The sequence below is a fragment of the Cupressus sempervirens genome, chromosome 1 (assembly GCF_028749045.1).
Source record: "Cupressus sempervirens isolate cs-2001-9-10 chromosome 1, ASM2874904v1, whole genome shotgun sequence".
Lineage (NCBI taxonomy): Eukaryota > Viridiplantae > Streptophyta > Pinopsida > Cupressales > Cupressaceae > Cupressus > Cupressus sempervirens.
The window spans coordinates 897,042,511-897,061,508 of NC_143118.1; the positions used below are offsets into that span (position 1 = coordinate 897,042,511).

General features: G+C 38.4%; 1 protein-coding gene across 1 annotated transcript in view; it reads left to right on the forward strand.

The window, feature by feature from the left end:
* The window catches only part of LOC149580749 (uncharacterized), a 164,731-nt gene that overhangs the window by 94,124 nt on the left and 51,609 nt on the right, over positions 1–18,998 (forward strand). The window contains exon 4 of the mRNA XM_089793377.1: positions 15,293–15,363. Coding sequence (XP_089649503.1) covers positions 15,293–15,363 — 71 coding nt within the window. The remainder of the gene's footprint in view (positions 1–15,292; positions 15,364–18,998) is intronic.

Sequence of the window (18,998 nt, forward strand, 5' to 3'; positions counted from 1 at the left end):
TGCAAGAATTCCACAATCTTCTTCCACCCTTTCTCTGCTTGCGGTATGCGCACCCCTTGTGGATTAGCTGATGACCAAACGATCAGGGGTTGAACCGAGGAATCCCCTCCCCCAATCAACCTCCATGGCTCTTGTCCCATCTCCAAACCTACACCCAGAACAACTTTGTACATAATATCCTCCAGCGGGTCAACACATGCTGCCACAACCCTACAAACTTCCTCCTTGGTCTCCCCAACTAGCAGAGCCAACACCACAAAGAGTGAAGCAACATCCAAGTTGGGTGTAATGGGCACCCCTGAATGTCCCAAAAAACTAAACCAAATTGCTGAAAGGAATTATGTCAACCAGTTTGCATTCAACCTCTTATTTCTCCGTTTAATGTTTTAAACCCTTTATAACTCCAAAAATCAAACGTTTATTTGTTTGTTGTGTTTTGTGCATGGAATTGGTATCATACAACATAAACAAGAAAGAAACTATAATAATATGCAAAGTGGAAATGAATTGCTGCCAATAAAATGTTATTTTCAAAATTCATAAAACCAAATACATGGCAGATTTATCAACTCACTAATTATTTCAACATTATTGACATAATACTCCAGCCCATGCTTTCGAACTTGCTGCTACAGTACTTTGTCCTTCAATCAGTCCACTACCTTCGTAATATCATTCCCTCAAAGCGGCATAAGCGTCGGGCAAGTAGTGAAGAAGATATGAGCAAAATACCAAATTTGCCTGTAGCCGGAAATGCAACTAAACTGCCTGATAATGAAGCCGATAACAAAGAATTCCAAAGGCCAAACCCCAAGAGAATGATGTGTAGAATGTTACAAGAGAGGATAAACGTCCTCAAATGCCAAGAACGGAGCTGCAACTCACACACCAATTTCTTCTCATATTCAACCTGTCTAATGAAGCCACAAATGCTTCCTTTTATTCTATTTCTAAGGGTCCGCTCAACTCATATGGGCAATGTGGGATAAAAGATGTGTAATATATAAAACATATATTAAAATACCCCTTATGTCTCCCTTGGGTACACATCCCCATAAAATAAATATTAAAGTAACACTTTAATATTTTACAATTAAATTAGACGTTACTTTAATAAAACTTCAGGCATTAAAATGTATTAGCAATCGGACTCCGAATAATGCGAGTGATAGCTCATCGGAAAGCTCTCACCGAGGAGTATCAAATCCAATCACCAAAATTGACCTGCACTGTGTCCTGTCGACTTACTAAAAATAGTATGCCTGAAACTGAGTAAATCAACTTCGTTTTGGCCCAAATTGAAAATGACTAGGCCAAAACACTCCAGGATCCCATTAAACCCTTTGTTAGCCCTCGGGACCATGTAGAACAAGGCTAACGCACACACACTTGGTCAACTGCTAAAATGGGGATATTACAGTCTGCCCCCTTTGAAATTGCTTGTCCTCAAGCAATCTCAGTCCAGTCTGCTGAATAACCTGCTCACTCTCCCATGTTGAATCTTCCTCCGGCAGGTCTTTCCATCTGACCAAATACTTCTTGACTATCCTGTTTCTAAGCTTCCTCTCTCTGGTGTCCATAATAGCCTTGGGTACTAACACAAGCTTCCCCTCCTCATCCAAAGGGGGTAAATCTGCAAAAGGCACTACACTCTGACCAATGGCTTTCTTAAGCCTAGACACATAAAACACATTGTGCACTCGATTGCCCTCTGGAAGCTCAAGCTCATAGGCGACTTTGCCCACTTTGCGAATCACCCTGTAGGGACCATAAAATCTAGGTTTCAACTTTTCAGCTCCGCTCTTCTTGAGCGATGACTGTTTATATGGTTGTAGCCTCAAGTAAACCATATCCCCTACCTCGAAGCTACGCTCTATTCGGTGCTGATCAGCATACAATTTTTGTTGATTCTGGGCCTGTTGTATATTCTCTTTGAGCACTTTCAGGATGTCCTGACTATCCTGCAGTAAGTTTTTCGCTTTGGGCACTCTACTGTCCCCCAAAACTAAATCCATGAAGCTAGGTGCTTCATAACCATAGAGTGCCATGAAAGGAGTCATCTTGATGGACATATGATAAGTGGTGTTATAGCAATACTCTCCCATATGCAACCATCTGATCCAAGCCTTTTGTTGTGTAGTTACATAGTTCCTCAAATATCCTTCCACCCATTTGTTCACAATCTCTATTTGCCCATCTGTTTGCTGATGATAACTAGTGCTAGGTTTAAGATCTGTACCACACAACCTAAACAACTCTTGCCAAAAAACACTCATAAACTTACTATCCCGGTCGTTGACAATGAATTTGGACAGCCCATGTAACCTGAATATCTCTCTAAAGAAAAGGTCTGCCACTTGTGCTGCTGTGTAAGTGGACGGAATAGCAAAGAAGTGAGCAAACTTCGTCAAGCGGTCCACCACCACATAGACGCAATCCCTTCCTTGCACTCGTGGTAAACCAGTGATGAAGTCCATCGAAATACTTTCCCATTTCCTATCAGGAATGGACAAGGGCTGTAATAAACCTGCAGGAAATGTGTGCTCTCCCTTATTTTGTTGACAAACCACACACTCCCTGACATACTTTTGAACATCATCCTTGAGCCCTTTCCATGAAAACCGCTCTCGGATCTGCCCATAGGTCTTGAAGAGCCCCGGATGTCCAACTGTGGGTGCATCATGAAATGCCTTCAGTATTGCCTCTCTCAAATGTGATGACGGAATCAAATAAACCCTATCCTGAACTCTGATCAATCCATCTATCACCTCATAGCGATCATCCTGTATGGTACTTGAAATCAATCTAGAAGCCCAAGCATCTCCGACATACTCTGCTATAATCCGATCTCTCCAATCTTCTGAAATCTCTGCCAGAGCATTAAGATCATTAAGATCACGCTGGCTCATGAAGTATTTAATACTGTTGTGATCAGTCTTGATCACAAAACGTCCACCTACCAAATATGACCGAAATTTGGCCAATGCATGCATTATGGCCAACATCTCCCGATCATAGACAGAATAACTCTTCTAAACTCCTCGGAGCTTCCTACTCTCGAATGCAATGGAATGCTTCTCTTGCATCAATACTGCTCCAATCCCATCACCTGATGCATCACAATGAAGCTCAAAAGGCTTCGTGAAATCCGGTAGAGCTAGAACTGGACATGAAGACATTACCTGCTTGAAATGCTCAAAACACCTCTGTGCTGCCCCTGTCCACACAAAGGCTCCCTTCTTGGTAAGATCTGTCAAGGGTGTAGCAATCTGTGAGAATCCCTTAACAAACCTCCTATAAAAACCACATAAACCGAAGAATCCCTTAAGTTGTGTAAGGTTTGTGGGAGTAGGCCACTCTACAATAGCTCTAATCTTTTTGGGATCAACTTGAACGCCATCTGCACTAATGATATGCCCAAGGTAAAGGAGCTCAGTCATGCCAAACTCACATTTAGGTTTCTTGGCATACAATGACTCTCTCTCCAGAATAGATAACACCTCCTCCAGATGATGTAAGTGCTCCTCCTAGGTCTTACTGAAGACCAAGATGTCATCAAAGAAGATCAAGACAAATCTCCTCAGCTCAATGTCCTTTGCTCTCATCCTGATCTGATGGTATCCGGATCGCAAATCAATTTTGGTGAAGAAGCATGCCCTATGCAATTCATCAATCAACTCATCAATCCTAGGAATGGGATACTTGTTTTTAATTGTTTTTTTATTCAGTGCCTTGTAATCGATGCACATGCGCATCGTCCTATCCTTCTTCTTTACCAATACTATTGCTGAAGCAAAGGGGCTCTTACTGGGCCTGATATGCCCATCTCCAACAAATCCTTAATCGCCTTCTCTATCTCATCCTTGTGTTTTTTAGGATGACGATAGGGAGTAATCATAACTGGTTTGGCTCCCTCCTCGAGCTCAATAACATGTTCCATCCCTCTGTCAGGAGGAACCCCACGAGGAATACCACTAAATACTTTAGTGTATCCATCAAGTATCTTCTGGATATCTGGTGGATGACTCTTTTCTTGTGGCTCTGGTGAAGTTGGCATAATGTAGCACTCTGCCGCTCACTTTATGTCATCATGTCGAAAAAGTCTCTGCATTCTCCTCAAGGACACTACTCTGCAACCTCCATCTGAAATACCACAGTTCTGCCCTCATGTTGGTTGAGTGTGAACTCAACTAGTGAAGCCATCCATGTCATGCCGAGGATGACATCATAATCTCCCATGTCCACAACATAGAACTCATCCTCCAACTCGTAGCCATCTCCAAACCTAATGCGAAGATTAGATATCTTCCGAGTGCATAATAATTTATCACCATTAGCCACCATGACTCTAAACCCATCATGCTCCTTTGTCTGTAACCCTCTCCTGGCTACCAACTGTGCATCTATGAAGTTATGTGTAGCCCCAGTGTCAATAAGAGATATCACTTTCTGCCCCTGGATAGTACCCCTGACCTTAAATGTGATTGCCTTTTGGGCCCCTGTCAAGCGTGCCAACGATCTATCATCCTTAGGAATGTTGCTTTCCTCTATAGTGTTACCCTCATCTGAATCGGAGTGCTGATCCTCCCCCTCTGACTCTGACTCTTCTGCTGAAAAATACTCTATTTGATTTGCCTTAGCCTTGAGAGAACATTTATGAGATAAGTCCCAAGGCTCTCTACAATGGAAGCACAACTTCTTCTTTTGAAGTTCATTCAAGGTTTCATTGTCTAGTCCTTTTGATCCTTCTTTAGGTTTGCTATACTCTTTGTGAAACTGTTTTTTGTCTTTGTCCTTGTGGTAGGAAGAATCTGTTGAATGGTTTTTTCCTTTGTATACCGAAGGGGCTAAATCTCGTGCCTTTTTAGTTGCTTCAGCTAAGGTGAGGATCATATCCCTTCACCCAATCTCGTAATGGATCAGCAAAACCATCACAAAATAACACCACCAATCTCCTAGGAGAGATATCAGTAACAAATATAGACAAGCACTGAAACTCGGCAATGTAAGCATCCACAGAACTTGACTGTTTTAACTGTGCTAGCTCCTTGAAATGTAACTTGGGATCCCTAGTGTCAAATCTCTCAATCAATGTTTCGGTGAATTCCTCATAGGATGTAATCTGATTATGCCCCAAAGTCACCATGCCATGATGCTGCCATTCATGTGCAACGCCATCCAAGTGCATAGCCGCATACTTGATAGACTCCTCCTCAGGCATAGGATTTAGCTGCAAGTATGTATCTACCTTCTGCACCCAAGCTCGTGCAGTCATCTTCCCTGAAGCATCATAATAAGGTAAAGAAAGTTTTCCAACTTTCTTTCTCAGCTCAAAGTTTTGATTCCTCCCTCCTGCTCTAGGCATGTGTCTCATCCTCAAGTCCATATAATCTTTGAGGGAAATATTCGCCTGAAACTTCGGTCCACTAGCCTCCCAGTCCCTTCTGAACTGATCCTGTAACTCGGTAATCTGCGGTTCGTTTACTGGTTGAACCGGTTCTGTGAGTGGGAAAGTGGGTAGAAGAGGTCTCGAGCTCGCAGTCCGCGCTGGGCGTGCAACATGTCTAAAGTTATCAGCCTCATTCCCATTGTTGCCATGTCCATTATTACCATTAATGTTATTCTCAGGACCATTGTTGTTGCCTTGGCCTCCATGGTTATTGTTTCCCTCATTGTTATTATTTCTGTTGTTGGCATCACCTGGATTAATATTGACACCCATTTGTCTAGCCATGAGCTGCAACATCATGTCCATTCGTCTATTCTGCTCCTGCTGCATACACTGCCCCTGCTCTAATGTATCCAGTAACTGTCTGAGCATTACCTCCCCCTGATCTGGACCGACATTCCCGCCTCCGCCTAATCCTGTATTCCTGTCATCTCGATCACCCATATTGTTGTCCTGATCAAAGAATATTTCCTCTGTGTCTGTATGGCTGGATTTAATGTCCACCTGCACGGATGTACTAGACTGTTTGCTTTGCAAGTCTGAAATCCTATTTTGTCTTCCTCTGGTATCACGGAAATTATAAGGCCCCTGTCGCATGCTCAAACATAAATGCTTAGCCTGTGTTTTTATTTATTTATTTCTGATTTTAGTGTTTTGACATTTCGTCAAACACTTTTCTCTCTATCCGGCTGTTCCAAATTCCCTATAAGACCTCCACAGGATGGCAGGACTTATAGCTCTGATACCACTGTAATGGGCACCCCTGAATGTCCCAAAAACCAAACCAAATTGCTGAAAGGAATTATGTCGAACAGTCTGCATTCAACCTCCTATTTCTCCGTTTAATGTTTTAAACCCCTTATAACTCCAGAAATCAAACGTTTATTTGTTTGTTGTGTTTTGTGCATGGAATTGGTATCATACAACATAAACAAGAAAGAAACTATAATAATATGCAAAGTGGAAATGAACTGTTGCCAATAAAATGTTATTTTCAGAATTTATAAAACCAAATACATGGCAGATTTATCAACTCACTAATTATTTCAGCATTATTGACATAATACTCCAGCCCATGCTTTCGAACTTGCTGCTACAGTACTTTGTCCTTCAATCAGTCCACTACCTTCGTAATATCATTCCCTCAAAGCGGCATAAGCGTCGGGCAGCCGAAAATGCAATTAAACTGCCTGATAATGAAGCCGATAACAAAGAATTCCAAAGGCCAAACCCCAAGGGAATGACGTGTAGAATGTTACAAGAGAGGATAAACGTCCTCAAATGCCAAGAATGGAGCTGCAACTCACACACCAATTTCTTCTCATATTCAAGCTGTCTAATGAAGCCACAAATGCTTCCTTTTATTCTATTTCCAAGGGTTTGCTCAACTCATATGGGCAATGTGGGATAAAAGATGTGTAATATATAAAACATATATTAAAATACTCCTTATGTCTCCCTTGGGTGCACATCCCCATAAAATAAATATTAAAGTAACACTTTAATATTTTACAATTAAATTAGACGTTACTTTAATAAAACTTCAGGCATTAAAATGTATTAGCAATCGGACTCCGAATAATGCGAGTGATAGCTCATCGGAAAGCTCTCACCGAGGAGTATCAAATCCAATCACCAAAATTGACCTGCACTGTGTCCTGTCGACTTACTAAAAATAGTGAGTATGCCTGAAACTGAGTAAATAAACTTTGTTTTGGCCCAAACTGGAAATGACTAAGCCAAAACACTTTAGGATCCCATTAAACCCTTCGTTAGCCCTCGGGACCATGTAGAACAAGGCTAACGCACACACACTTGGTCAACTGCTAAAATGGGGACATTACATTGGGGCGTCTCCTTCAGTAGGATTTCGGATATTCCATTCCATACATTTGCTAGAGGCCATCCAAGAACTCCTGGTCATCAAACAAGAAAATGTTCTTTAGACACCTAACCATAATCTTCCCTTCATATGATTGCGTCTGGTTGTGTGATTCAAGTGCAAAGTTAGCCTCCATTTCCGTCTCTCTGCTAAAAACCCTTTAAAATGCCCTTCCATACCTCCTTAAACTCACACACTTTGAACAATCTAGAAGCTTTCTCTATGCGGGGTACCATTTAATAATTTCAATCTTTGTCAGCCGCGAGGGATTGATATTTGATGAATGCCGCTTGGAGTATTGATTCATGATTTGAGTTGTACTCCCATAATAATTGGCTAAAACACTTTTTTGGTCCTTTGATTTGTATTTTTCAATCTTTATTCCAAGTCGAGAAGCTTAAGGTCTTCAAAAATTTCGTTCTGAATCCCCAAATCTGCATTCACACCTATGTTGGCCAATTTGTCTGCCACCTTATTTGCTTCTTTGTATACATGAGAAACCTTAAAGTCCTTGAACTCCATTAACATGCATCTAATCTGCTTTATGTGCTTGTCAAGATGCCACGCTTCCATATTCCCTTTCTTAATTTCGTTAGTAATTATCTTTGAATCTCCTTCCAGATGCACTCTACGGATGCCCAATTTAACACCTAAGACTAAAGCCTCTTTAGTCACTTCACATTTTGCCACATTATTCGTTCCGTCCCTCAGCCGTTTGGTCACATAAGCAAGGGTGTTGCCCTGATGATCTCTTGTTATACATCCACAACCGGAGACCCCCGGATTTCCCTGAGCTACCTTGTCAAAGTTGATTTTTACCCATCCTTCCTCTAGTGGTAGCCAACACACCTCTTCCCTTTTCTATTTAGGATCAACCCTTAAAGGCCCATTAACGGGCCAATTAATAAATTATATTATAATGACACTTTATTATATTTTAATGTTGTGTGGAGGAAGCCTCTTAAGTGGAGTTCATTTGGGAAACCTCTGTCATTTGGAGATTATAAATATGAGCCCATTTGATGAGAATAACATTCGATTATTTGATTATCTTATTTTCTTCAGTTGTCTTGGTGACACTTCCGAGGCTCCAATTTGGTAACCTTGCTGAAGTATTCTAGATTCAATTCTGAGAATTAGTTCGAGATTCCTTGGCAAATTGTGCTAAGGTATACAATTTGTCATTTTTCCTACTGTATTAACTGTTGCTAAGGAGAAGTATAATTTTTCTTGTTGTTGGAGGTTGCTCTAGAATTTGTGAAGGGATTCATGGGAATTGTTATATCAAATTGTGTGCTCGTTAATTTGGTGTTGGTTGAGCACTCATTTATATTTGTTGCTAGACGTTATTTTCTTCCTGCACTTTGGGAGCAACATTTTCCATAGTTGCAGTTGCATTTGTTTGTTGAAGAATTAATTTGTTGCTGCTAGTCTTCATTATTGTAACTTCTATTTTTTTCCAGGTATTGTTGATTTTGATAATAGGGGATATTTTATCAACTGAGTTGTTGGTATTTTGTGAAAATAGTTAGTATCTAAGTTGATATTAAAATCTGGAATTGTCAGCTGTATACCCTTTGTAATATCCAAATATTTGAGTTGAAATTATTCTTGCAATATCTTCTATTTTGCTGCTATGTTGTTGTATCAAAAATTGTAAAATCTCAAAAAAGAAAAGAAAAAAGAAATCAATTCTTCAACACAAATTAATTGAGAGCCAACAGGCTCATTATAAATCAAATTCTAGATCCAGAATACAACGATTATCATTTGGATAGGCTACCTATTCCATCTCCATTCTACTCATCAGAGGAGATTATTTCCATATGGGATCATTTTCAGCTTATTTTGGCTAATACAAATATATGGTTGAAGAAAATAGGGCTGAAAACCATAAAAATTAAGCCTGAGAGGGATTTCAATCCTGCTGGTCTAAATGGTTCAATGGTCGAAATTAGAGGCAAGCAAAAGGATGACACGAAATCTTCAAGAACAACCATTCCAAAGATCGTCATCAAGGGTGACAAGGGAACCAAATGTATGTTTGAGGTAAAGTTTGCAGAACCTCAAAAGATTCACATTGACCTATGTGCTGATGAACTTCCTTTGCCAACAAGGAAATCCTCTCCAAGGATACCTCGTCTAGAAGTGTTAGTTGCTACTACTCTTCCTAATTCAGTGCCAGCCTCAGATGAATCATTGGATCCCACCTTGCACGTGGCCATGGATACTTTACCTCTTGAGCTAGTATTATTTCATGTGGATCCAACTCCAATCACACCAGCTATGCCTATTTCCTCGGTTGCTACTACAGTTCTGACAGTGGAGCAGTATCACAACTTTTAAAGTGTGTTTGATGCTTACACAATGTCTATTCCTAATGTTGTGGTTCCATATATGGCATTAATGGACACTTCATCAATACAGTTAGAGAAGTTCATCGCAGAGGTCATACATAGTGGCGCAACTCCAATGGCAATCATGACCAAAGCTCCAGTTATTGTGACAACAGTTGTATAAAGCGATCAGGTATCCACTTTGGTTACCACTACTATTGCAGTCTCCTTTTCTTTCACACTTCCTCCTTGGCTCACTACGATTACTTAAAAGAGGAAGAAGGAAGATCTTCCACCCGAGGACCATAATTCCAACATGGTTACAAAGGCTATGGTTTCTATGACAAATAAGGCATAAGTGGGTTCGAGGATCTTAGTTGGTGATGATAACACTAAGTATGCAGAGGTAGCTGAGCCTCTTGTTGAAAAGCCAATGGAGGAGATTGAACTTGGTAAACTGTCTTGCTTGACTTGTCAGCAACAAGTGCATGATGTTCTCAGCTTGCTTACTCAAAAGAACGAGAAGCTACTGGAGAGGAAAAAATAGGCTCAAAGAAGGAAAACTAGACTGCATGACGTAATTGAGAAGACAAAGTCTTTTTCTCTAACAACCGGGTCTTTAGAGCATGCAGTGCAGATTGCGAGGAAATATAAGGTTATGGACAATTGGTGTGATTGCTTGGAATCTGAAGGAGTGGATGTGATCAAAGACAACTTCAGAATAATGAAGTGTGGAAGGGATATTTCAGTCAGTTGAGAGAGCTTCTTTCTTCTTTCCATCAACAACTCAAATCCCTCAAGATAAATCTGAATGTATGGAGTGCCATGATTGACGTTGACTTAGATTTTTTTTGTGATTGTGGAATCATCTCTTCAGTTGAGATGTACTACAATTACTTGCATCTAATGATCAATAGGGAAAAAATGCTGAAGGTAAAGTAGCGACACAACAATTAGGAGAGCAATAGCGCATGATAAATGACAATTTCCAGCAGCTGACACGTGAAATCATTGTTGAAATTGGAGTTCTTGCTGATGAGGGAGTCTTCGTATCAGAATTTGAGAGAGTTATCCATCTACAACTTAAGGGAAAAAACTTTGATTTCGAGGAAATTGATATTCTCACAAGCTACAAATTTTCACTTAGTGATTTATAGAGCAAAATTAGAAGTGTGGCAATGTCACTTCAAAGAATGGAAATGTGCTCTGTAAGTTGTCAATTGTTGTACAAAGCACATGAGAACCAGAGCCAATAGTTCTACATGAATTGTTGCATAAATTTAGAGAATGCATGGAAACGTGAAAAATTCTTTCAAGTGTCTTGGACATTTCTTTCTCATGCTTTTTAGGAGTAGATGTAGTTTATGACAGATTACATGTAGAAGCAATGTATTTTGTAAATACAGGAAAGATGCACTTGTATATATGCTTAATGTATTCAAGTTGTCACTGTGTTAGTGATGCAACTTTGAAAAAGTTAAAGTTACTTAGGAGTTTGTTAAAGAATAAGTCAAGGTGGTTGAGGGTTTCCTCTTTCTTCTCCACCTTTCCCTCTATTCTTTTCCTATATAAAGGAGAGTTCATTGTAAATAATCAGTTTTTGTTGTATGTAAGGAGACTATGCTGAAGTTGCTTGTAATTTGAAAACTTAGTGTTTCTAGATACAAAATTTCTAAGTTGAATAGAAGAAACAGGTGTTCCCAAACTTTGTATTGTGAAGCTTGAAATCGGTCATTATATTCTTATGTTGCATTGATCAATTTTTTTTGGTTCAATTTTTTGTTTGTTTGTGTGGATCATTTGAGCATTTGGTTTGGTTTCTTGAGGACTTTGAGCTTCTTGAAACAAGATTTTTATAGTTGGATAGTGGTTGCAAATACATGAAGTTGAAGACATTGTGCTCTAATTTGGAGTATCTTATTTCAATTTGCATAGTCGGCAAGAGACTTTGCACTTTGCCATTTATTCAAATTCTTCACCAAAATAGATTAATCCACAAAATATATATAAGTAAATTGTTGTTTCTATTGTTATTCTTGTGTCAACTATAGAGCCATTGGTATTATTGTAGCTATAGGTACCTTTTGTTATGTTGAAATTTGTAGTTGTGTATGAATCATTGCTGAAAGAAGAGGAATTGATTAATAAGAACCACCCTTTTGTTAATTTCAGTTAGGTCTTTGTTGTAGCCACCTACGGTAAGAAGAGGGCCTCCCTTAAACTATGGATCACATACACAGCTCAGAATCAAACCCTTATACTTCAACAAGGGCGTGTAAACCAACAACTTCAGAAATACTCACAAGACCACAAAAGCAAATACATAATCAAATAATCAGATGCTTTTTCTCATCAAATGGGCTTTTATATTTATAACCCTCGTAGGCACAAAGTTTCCCCAAAGATAGATAGATAGATAAAATTTTAACGTCCACGAGGCTAAAAATAGCCTATGGGACAGCAAGACAACTCAAGCAGACTTAAGTAACAATGTTCGTTGCTTGTGTAGGATGATGATGAGTCCACCCAATTGCTCAATGTACTCTTCGTTGAATAGGTTATGCCAAGAACTGTCACATATAGTGTCCGCAAATTTATCTCTACTACTCTTGTAGGCTTCACATTCTAAAATAAAGTGCTGTTTAGTTTCCACTTTCCCAGAATTGCAGAGTCTGCAAATTCTTTCTTCCCAAGCCTCCTTTGGCCTCTTTCAACGTCCGGTCTCACAACGAAGTTGGTGAGAGTTGGTTCTCAGCTGAGCAATAAGAATTTTAGCCCTCCAAGAAATGTTGGCTCCTATGTATGCTTTTTGGAGTTGATCACAAGCGGGGTTGAACTCATTTATATAATATAATTTCTTCCTTCCGATCTTGCTTCTCCAATTTCTCTTGTAGAATTTTTCCATGACAAAGACCTTTATTTCTTTATTATTTGTGGGGCACATATTGAATTGAATATTCCATTTACTCATCCATTTGATGTTTTGTTGCATCCATGTCCTTTTTCGCTGACATAGTGTGTCACTAAAGACCACTTTAGGCCATCTATCCTCTTCCATTTTTTCGATTCTTTTTAGATAACTTAGAAGGCGAACCATAGCAAGTGCCTCAATAGGAGCAGCCCCCATTTCACTTAGCATGATATCATATGGAACAGTGCTTTTGATTTTAAACTTGCTTGTGATCAAGCGCTTTTGGATTCCTTCGATTTGTTTCCATTGTGCTATAGTAGTGTTGCTGGCCCATAATTCACACCCGTAAAGAACAACTGGCAGCACAAGAAGACCGAACAAGGTTTGAATAGTTTTCCAATCCCACAACTCTGCTTTTCGGCACCTATTCTGAAGAGCATAAAAAGCCTTCCACCCACCTAATATCCTTTTATACCTACAACTAGACCAGCTTAGTTTTTTTGTTGAAATCGATGCCAAGGTATTTATACTCCGCAACTTCTTCAAGAACACTTCCATTGTAATAAAATTCATGTTGGTGTTGTTTTTTATTATTAGAGAAAATCATAACCTTAGTCTTGCTGATATTGACCTGCATCCCCACCATTCCGCAAAAGCGCTCAAGAGAAGATAGATGATCTTGCAAACCATAGGCAGATTTGGCAATTAAAATGAGATCGTCCGCATATAGGAGCAGCTTTATAACAAATTCACCTAGCTGAATGCCTTCAACCTTTTGCATGTTTAACCACTCTTCCAATTTGTCAATATATAAACCAAACAAAGTAGGAGATAAAGGGCAGCCCTGTTTGACCCCGATATCGCTCCTAAAACATTCTGAAATGCCATCTGAAGTTCTGATTTTAACTTTCACCTCTTCGTACATCCTATGAACAGCAGCTCTGAGATGCATAGGAATCCCCAATTCTTCCATCCTAAACCAAAGCTTGTCTCTCGGGACGGTGTCAAAAGCCTTTTTAAAGTCGACAAAGCAACAAAATACCTTTTCCTTTTTCTCCCATTCTTTTTCAATAATGTGTCTCAAAGTGACACAGTGATCCACTGTCGAGTGCTTTGGCCTAAAACCAGCTTGCCCTTTAGCACGTTTATGGTTTTATTTTGCCCATTTGCTGATCCTAGTTTCTATCATGCTGCCAAAAAGTTTAGCAAAGAGGGGATTGATCATTATAGTCCTGTAGTTAGAGGGATTGTTAACATCACCACTCTTAAAAAGTGGTATTGCAAGGTTGATTGTCCAATCTTTCGGAAACCCTTCTTGGCAAATTTTGTTGAAAATTTCAGTGATGTGCGGTGCAAGAGTTTTCATACCCCACTTCAGATATTCTGCTTGGAGCGCAACAAGGTCTTTTGCTTTACCTCCACCTAACTTCTTAATCCTTGCCTCTATCTCTTGCACAGTGAAAATATTTGTATCATCATTGACCAAAGGTGGCTGTCCCACTCCACCCTCTTGTTCATAAAGTTTCTTAGCATATTCAAACCATTGGGTGGCAGTAATATTATTATTTTCAGTTTGTTTTCTCCTTGGTTGGAGTTCTTTCCAAAAACGTTTGGGGTTATTTCTGTCCAAGAAAATTAACTCCTCTCTCCTTGTGAACATAAAATCAGTTTTTCTTCTTCTTTAGGATCTGTTTGTAGGCCTTAATGTCAAGGTTAGTTTTATTTGACTCCCTTAGGTTTCTTCTAGCGCTCTTGCATTCCTTATCAAACCAAGCATTGGCTGGAAAACAATTAGTTTCAGATTTTCTATTTTTTGCTCTCTTGCATTTTGAAAGAGCATCATGAATCAAATTTGATAAATCATAACTGTTAACACCATGTTTATACATAGGGTGTCCCATACAAAGTTCCTCAAGAGTAGTTCTGAAAGTGTTACTGTTTTCTGAAGTGTTACTGTCCCATAATGCAATTTGACTTAAGAGGCTTAGCCAACACAACATCATTTTATAACATTATTATAATAAAGTGTTATTATAATAATGAAACTTAATCAAATAATTAATAAATAAGAACCCGTGCAATAAATAGCCCCATCCGATGCAGGTGACGACCAACTGCCAGCGAACCAACTGCACTGTCAAATATGGCAATTGCCTGAATTTGACGTACTAAAAATAGTAAAGCCACAACTGAGACCCCTAAAACACTTTGTCAGCGCACGAGGATCGCTATAATGAACTGACTGAAGCTAGTGCAGGAGCTTGCCAAAAATGGGGACATTACACTAGACCAGACCTGAACTGGAATTAGGGGCGGAAGTGCAGAACCCAATAACTGAGGTATTCTTGTTTTTCTGAAAAGGAGAGAAGTGTTTATCAGTGAGAGTTTGTAGAGAGATCTTTTTAAACGTACAATGTGCACTCTAATCAGAGTTGTTTGGCAAACACAAGTTTATGAAATCATTTGCTATAACAGCTTCTATAGCTGTAATTTATTTTTGATAAATTATATCTTAAGAAAAACTATAAAAATTTCCTATCTAGTGGATATACATTTTGAGGATTATATGTTGAATGACAGAATTTAGTACATTCTTAAGTGATATACCATTCATTTAATATTGTTATTCCCTGTTGTTGCACGAATTATCTTTACTTGTATGCCATGCTGATTCATCTAACAAAACTTACTAAACTTCTTGTTCTTGTGCACAGAGAGTGCATGCCGTAAGCCTCTACTGAATACAGTTGAGCTGAGTGAGCTGTGCAAGGGAAGTACACCTCAGGTATAATGCAATATAACTGCAAAGGATCACGCCTATGCATACTAGTACATCGGTTAAGATTTTGTAACACTGTTTCATCATATTTTGCTTATCGTTTTTCAACCTGTTATAATGTTGCAGATGTCTGTTACCTTTTGATAAGCTATCCTATTAAAGCATAAATATCTAAACAGGATCCTAAGCAGTCGATGCAATGTTGAACTAATAGTATAGATATGATTTGGAGGATACTTAACAAAAAATAAATAAAAAGAAAGGATCTGCATTAATGCTCATGAATGACCAAACGAGGTCCATGGTACTTAAAAGTGCAGCTAGTTGCATAGCAAGAGGGAGTTGAAAATAAGCTCCAACCTTTGACAAGCAAAATGATATTAGATAAAGTACATATACGAAAGGATGAATTGAATGTAGGTATATCTGCCAGAAAAACCAGTACCATCTCTATTAAATGGGCTATTTGTACTTATTTTTAATACATGACTCAGGAGCAGGACTATTTGTCAGTAGAAGTTGTAGAATTCATATCCAAAAAGATGGATACCTTAGTGTTAGAATTTGTATCCGAAAAAATGAATATAGTTCTTGCTTTGTGCATGGGATGGGTTTAAATATAGGTTTGGAACAAATGTAAGTGGATGGATTTCTTCCTAAACAAGTTGGTGGAAAGCTATAGTATCTAGATAGATTCGATTTTTACGCATTCACTGGTAAGAGTTCTCTATTCAGCATCCTATTTCTATTGCCATGTGATGACATATGTCGAAATATGAAGACTACTTAGTTTAGTTTCTTATCATCAGAAAAGGGTCACAAGGTGGGTAAGTAAAATTCCTTTCTAGTGCATGTAGTTGTAAGGATAGCTTTGTTCTTTATGTTTTGGAGAGAGGTGAAACACTTTCAACAAGATTTCATTTGGTAAACATTGCTATGACTCCATCATTTTTGTTGAAACATATAGCTTCAGTTCAGACAATTGCACTGATCATATGAGAATATACTCGTATATATACATGTCAATATGTTTGAATATCGATATGTATTTATGCATGAATATAATCTGCATTTACTTATGGTGATTGCAGCATTCAGAACCGACGATGCATATTATGATTGAGTAATATTTGAGAAATGATCTCAGTAATGATCGTATTTATACTGATTATTAACGATTGCAATGGACTTAAAAGTCTTGAAGTCATTAGTTTTGTTATGACTAATTACGTTGGGCGTGGCCATTCCACCGATCGGGTGCATTAGTGAATGGTCATGTCTCCATTTGGAGACATGCCCATTCACCCATATACCCGTCTAGCCTTGTATACATATTGTATGCCGCCCAATATTGCAAACATAGAAATTGATTAATGTATGCAGATTGAAGGCAGTATAGACATCGAATTTGAAGGAACCTTTATATCATATTTGCATTGAGATTATATATACTGTGCAGCACTCTGGATTCTTCATTTGTATTGACTGTAACTGAAAGAAATATACATACTTCAGCACTGTAAAAGAAATTTGTAAGTAAACTTTACATGGTATCAGAGCTCGGCTAAGGAAAGATCACACTAAGTTTATTGAATCAGATTTTTACTTCAGATAACAATCCTCTCTCCCTACAAAATGACAAACACAATGAGATTCGAATATCACCTTGGAAGTGCTGATAACTTCGAATCCTAGAAACTTCGAGTAATGATGTTAAAAGAAAACAAATTGGAATCATTTGTAAGAGAGGACAAAGAGGAACCTAAAGATGATCCTGAGAAATCAGAATGGATCAAGAAAAATGAAAAGGCTATGAAGATAACTGTAGATGCTGTTCGAGACCACATAGTACCTATTGTGGCAAAACATACCACAACATATTGTATGTTTCGAGCTCTTGAAAATGCATTTATAATCAATAATACAGGCAGAAAACTTGCTTTTAAAAAGCAGATGAATAGTGTAAGCATGAATAACGGAGAAACTATAAACACTTTCTTTATGAGAATCACAGACTTGAGAGATCAATTATTTGCGCTTGGTTATGAGGTTGAAAATCAAGAATTATCCTTAATAGCATTAGGAGGACTTCCAAAGTCTTGGGAATCCTTTGTACAAGGTATAAGTGCGAGGTCTAAAATCCTTGAACTGGGTCGTTTAAGATCAGATTGCCTTCAAGAAGAATCGAGATTAATGATTGAGGGAAAACACAAAACCCTAGATGAAGATGTTCAAGTTCTTAATACAAATGCTCATAAGAAGGGAAAGAAGAAAAACAACAAAAAGAAAATAAATTTTCATGGAAAAGGACAATCCAAACAGAAGAAAGACTTGTCCAAAATCCAATGCTTCAGATGTGACCTATATGGACATTATGTAATAAATTGTCCCGATAGATCTACACCTCAAGCATCTTTTGCAAAATCTGAGTAGTCAAATGAAGACAGTGAAAATGAGAAATATGCCTTCTATTCAGCATTATCCAGCCAAATATCAACAAAAAGGAATACATGGATAGTTGAAAGTGGGTCTTCTAGACACATCACTGGATATCAGGATAACCTAGAAAACATGCAAATAGAAACAGATGAAGAAGTTACAATTGGTGATGATTCTGCACACTTCTTAAAAGGAATTGGAACCTGCAACATAAAATTGAAATCTGGAAATTCTATTCAACTTTTTGGAGTTCTTTATGTACCAAGTATTAAGAGAAATTTAATATCTATATCTACACTTGAAGATGATGGTTTTAGAATTGCATTCATGGGAAGGAAAGTACTAGCATGGCCTAAAAATTCAACCATTAAAGGGCTCTAACAATAGGAGTACGACAAGAGCTTTGGTATGAGCTATGTGCTAAGACAAACCTTACACTTGTACATGAGATCTTAGATGCACATGAAATATGGCATAGAAGACTAGGTCATATCAACTTCCGTGCTCTAACATCAATGGAGAAGGTAGTAATCAGAATGCCCAAGTTAAACCATATTCACAGTGAATCATGTAAAGGTTGTGCATTAGGGAAAAACACTAAAAAGCCATTTCTTCATAGTTTGAGCAAAACTAAAGAAGTGTTGGAACTGGTACATTCTGATCTATGTGGGCTCATGTCTATACCTTCTATAGGAGGATTCTTGTAATATTTGATATTTGTTGATGATTTTTCAAGGAAGACATGGATATACTTCCTTAAATGGAAAGAATTTGAAGAGATTCTCTCTAAGTTTAAAGGATTCAAAACAATCATTGATAACTCCTCTGGTAAGAACATTAAAATTCTGAGAACAGATAATGGGGAGGATTATACTTTTGAAATATTTAAAGACTTCTGCAAACTCACTGGGATTAAGAGGGAGTTCACGGTCCCTTACAATCCTCAACAAAATGGGGTTGCTGAAAGGAAGAACAAAACCATTCTAGAAGCTTGCTTGGGCTATGAGTTTTGATCAAAATTTGAGTATGTTCTTTAGGCATGAAGCATCCAACATTGCAATCTATATTCAAAATAGATGTCCTCACTCACATTTGGACAATAAGACTCCTGAAGAAGCATTTTCTGGAATGAAAATTGACATCAGTCACCTAAGGATATTTGGATGTCCTGTATATGCTCATCTACCTAAGGAGAAGAGGAC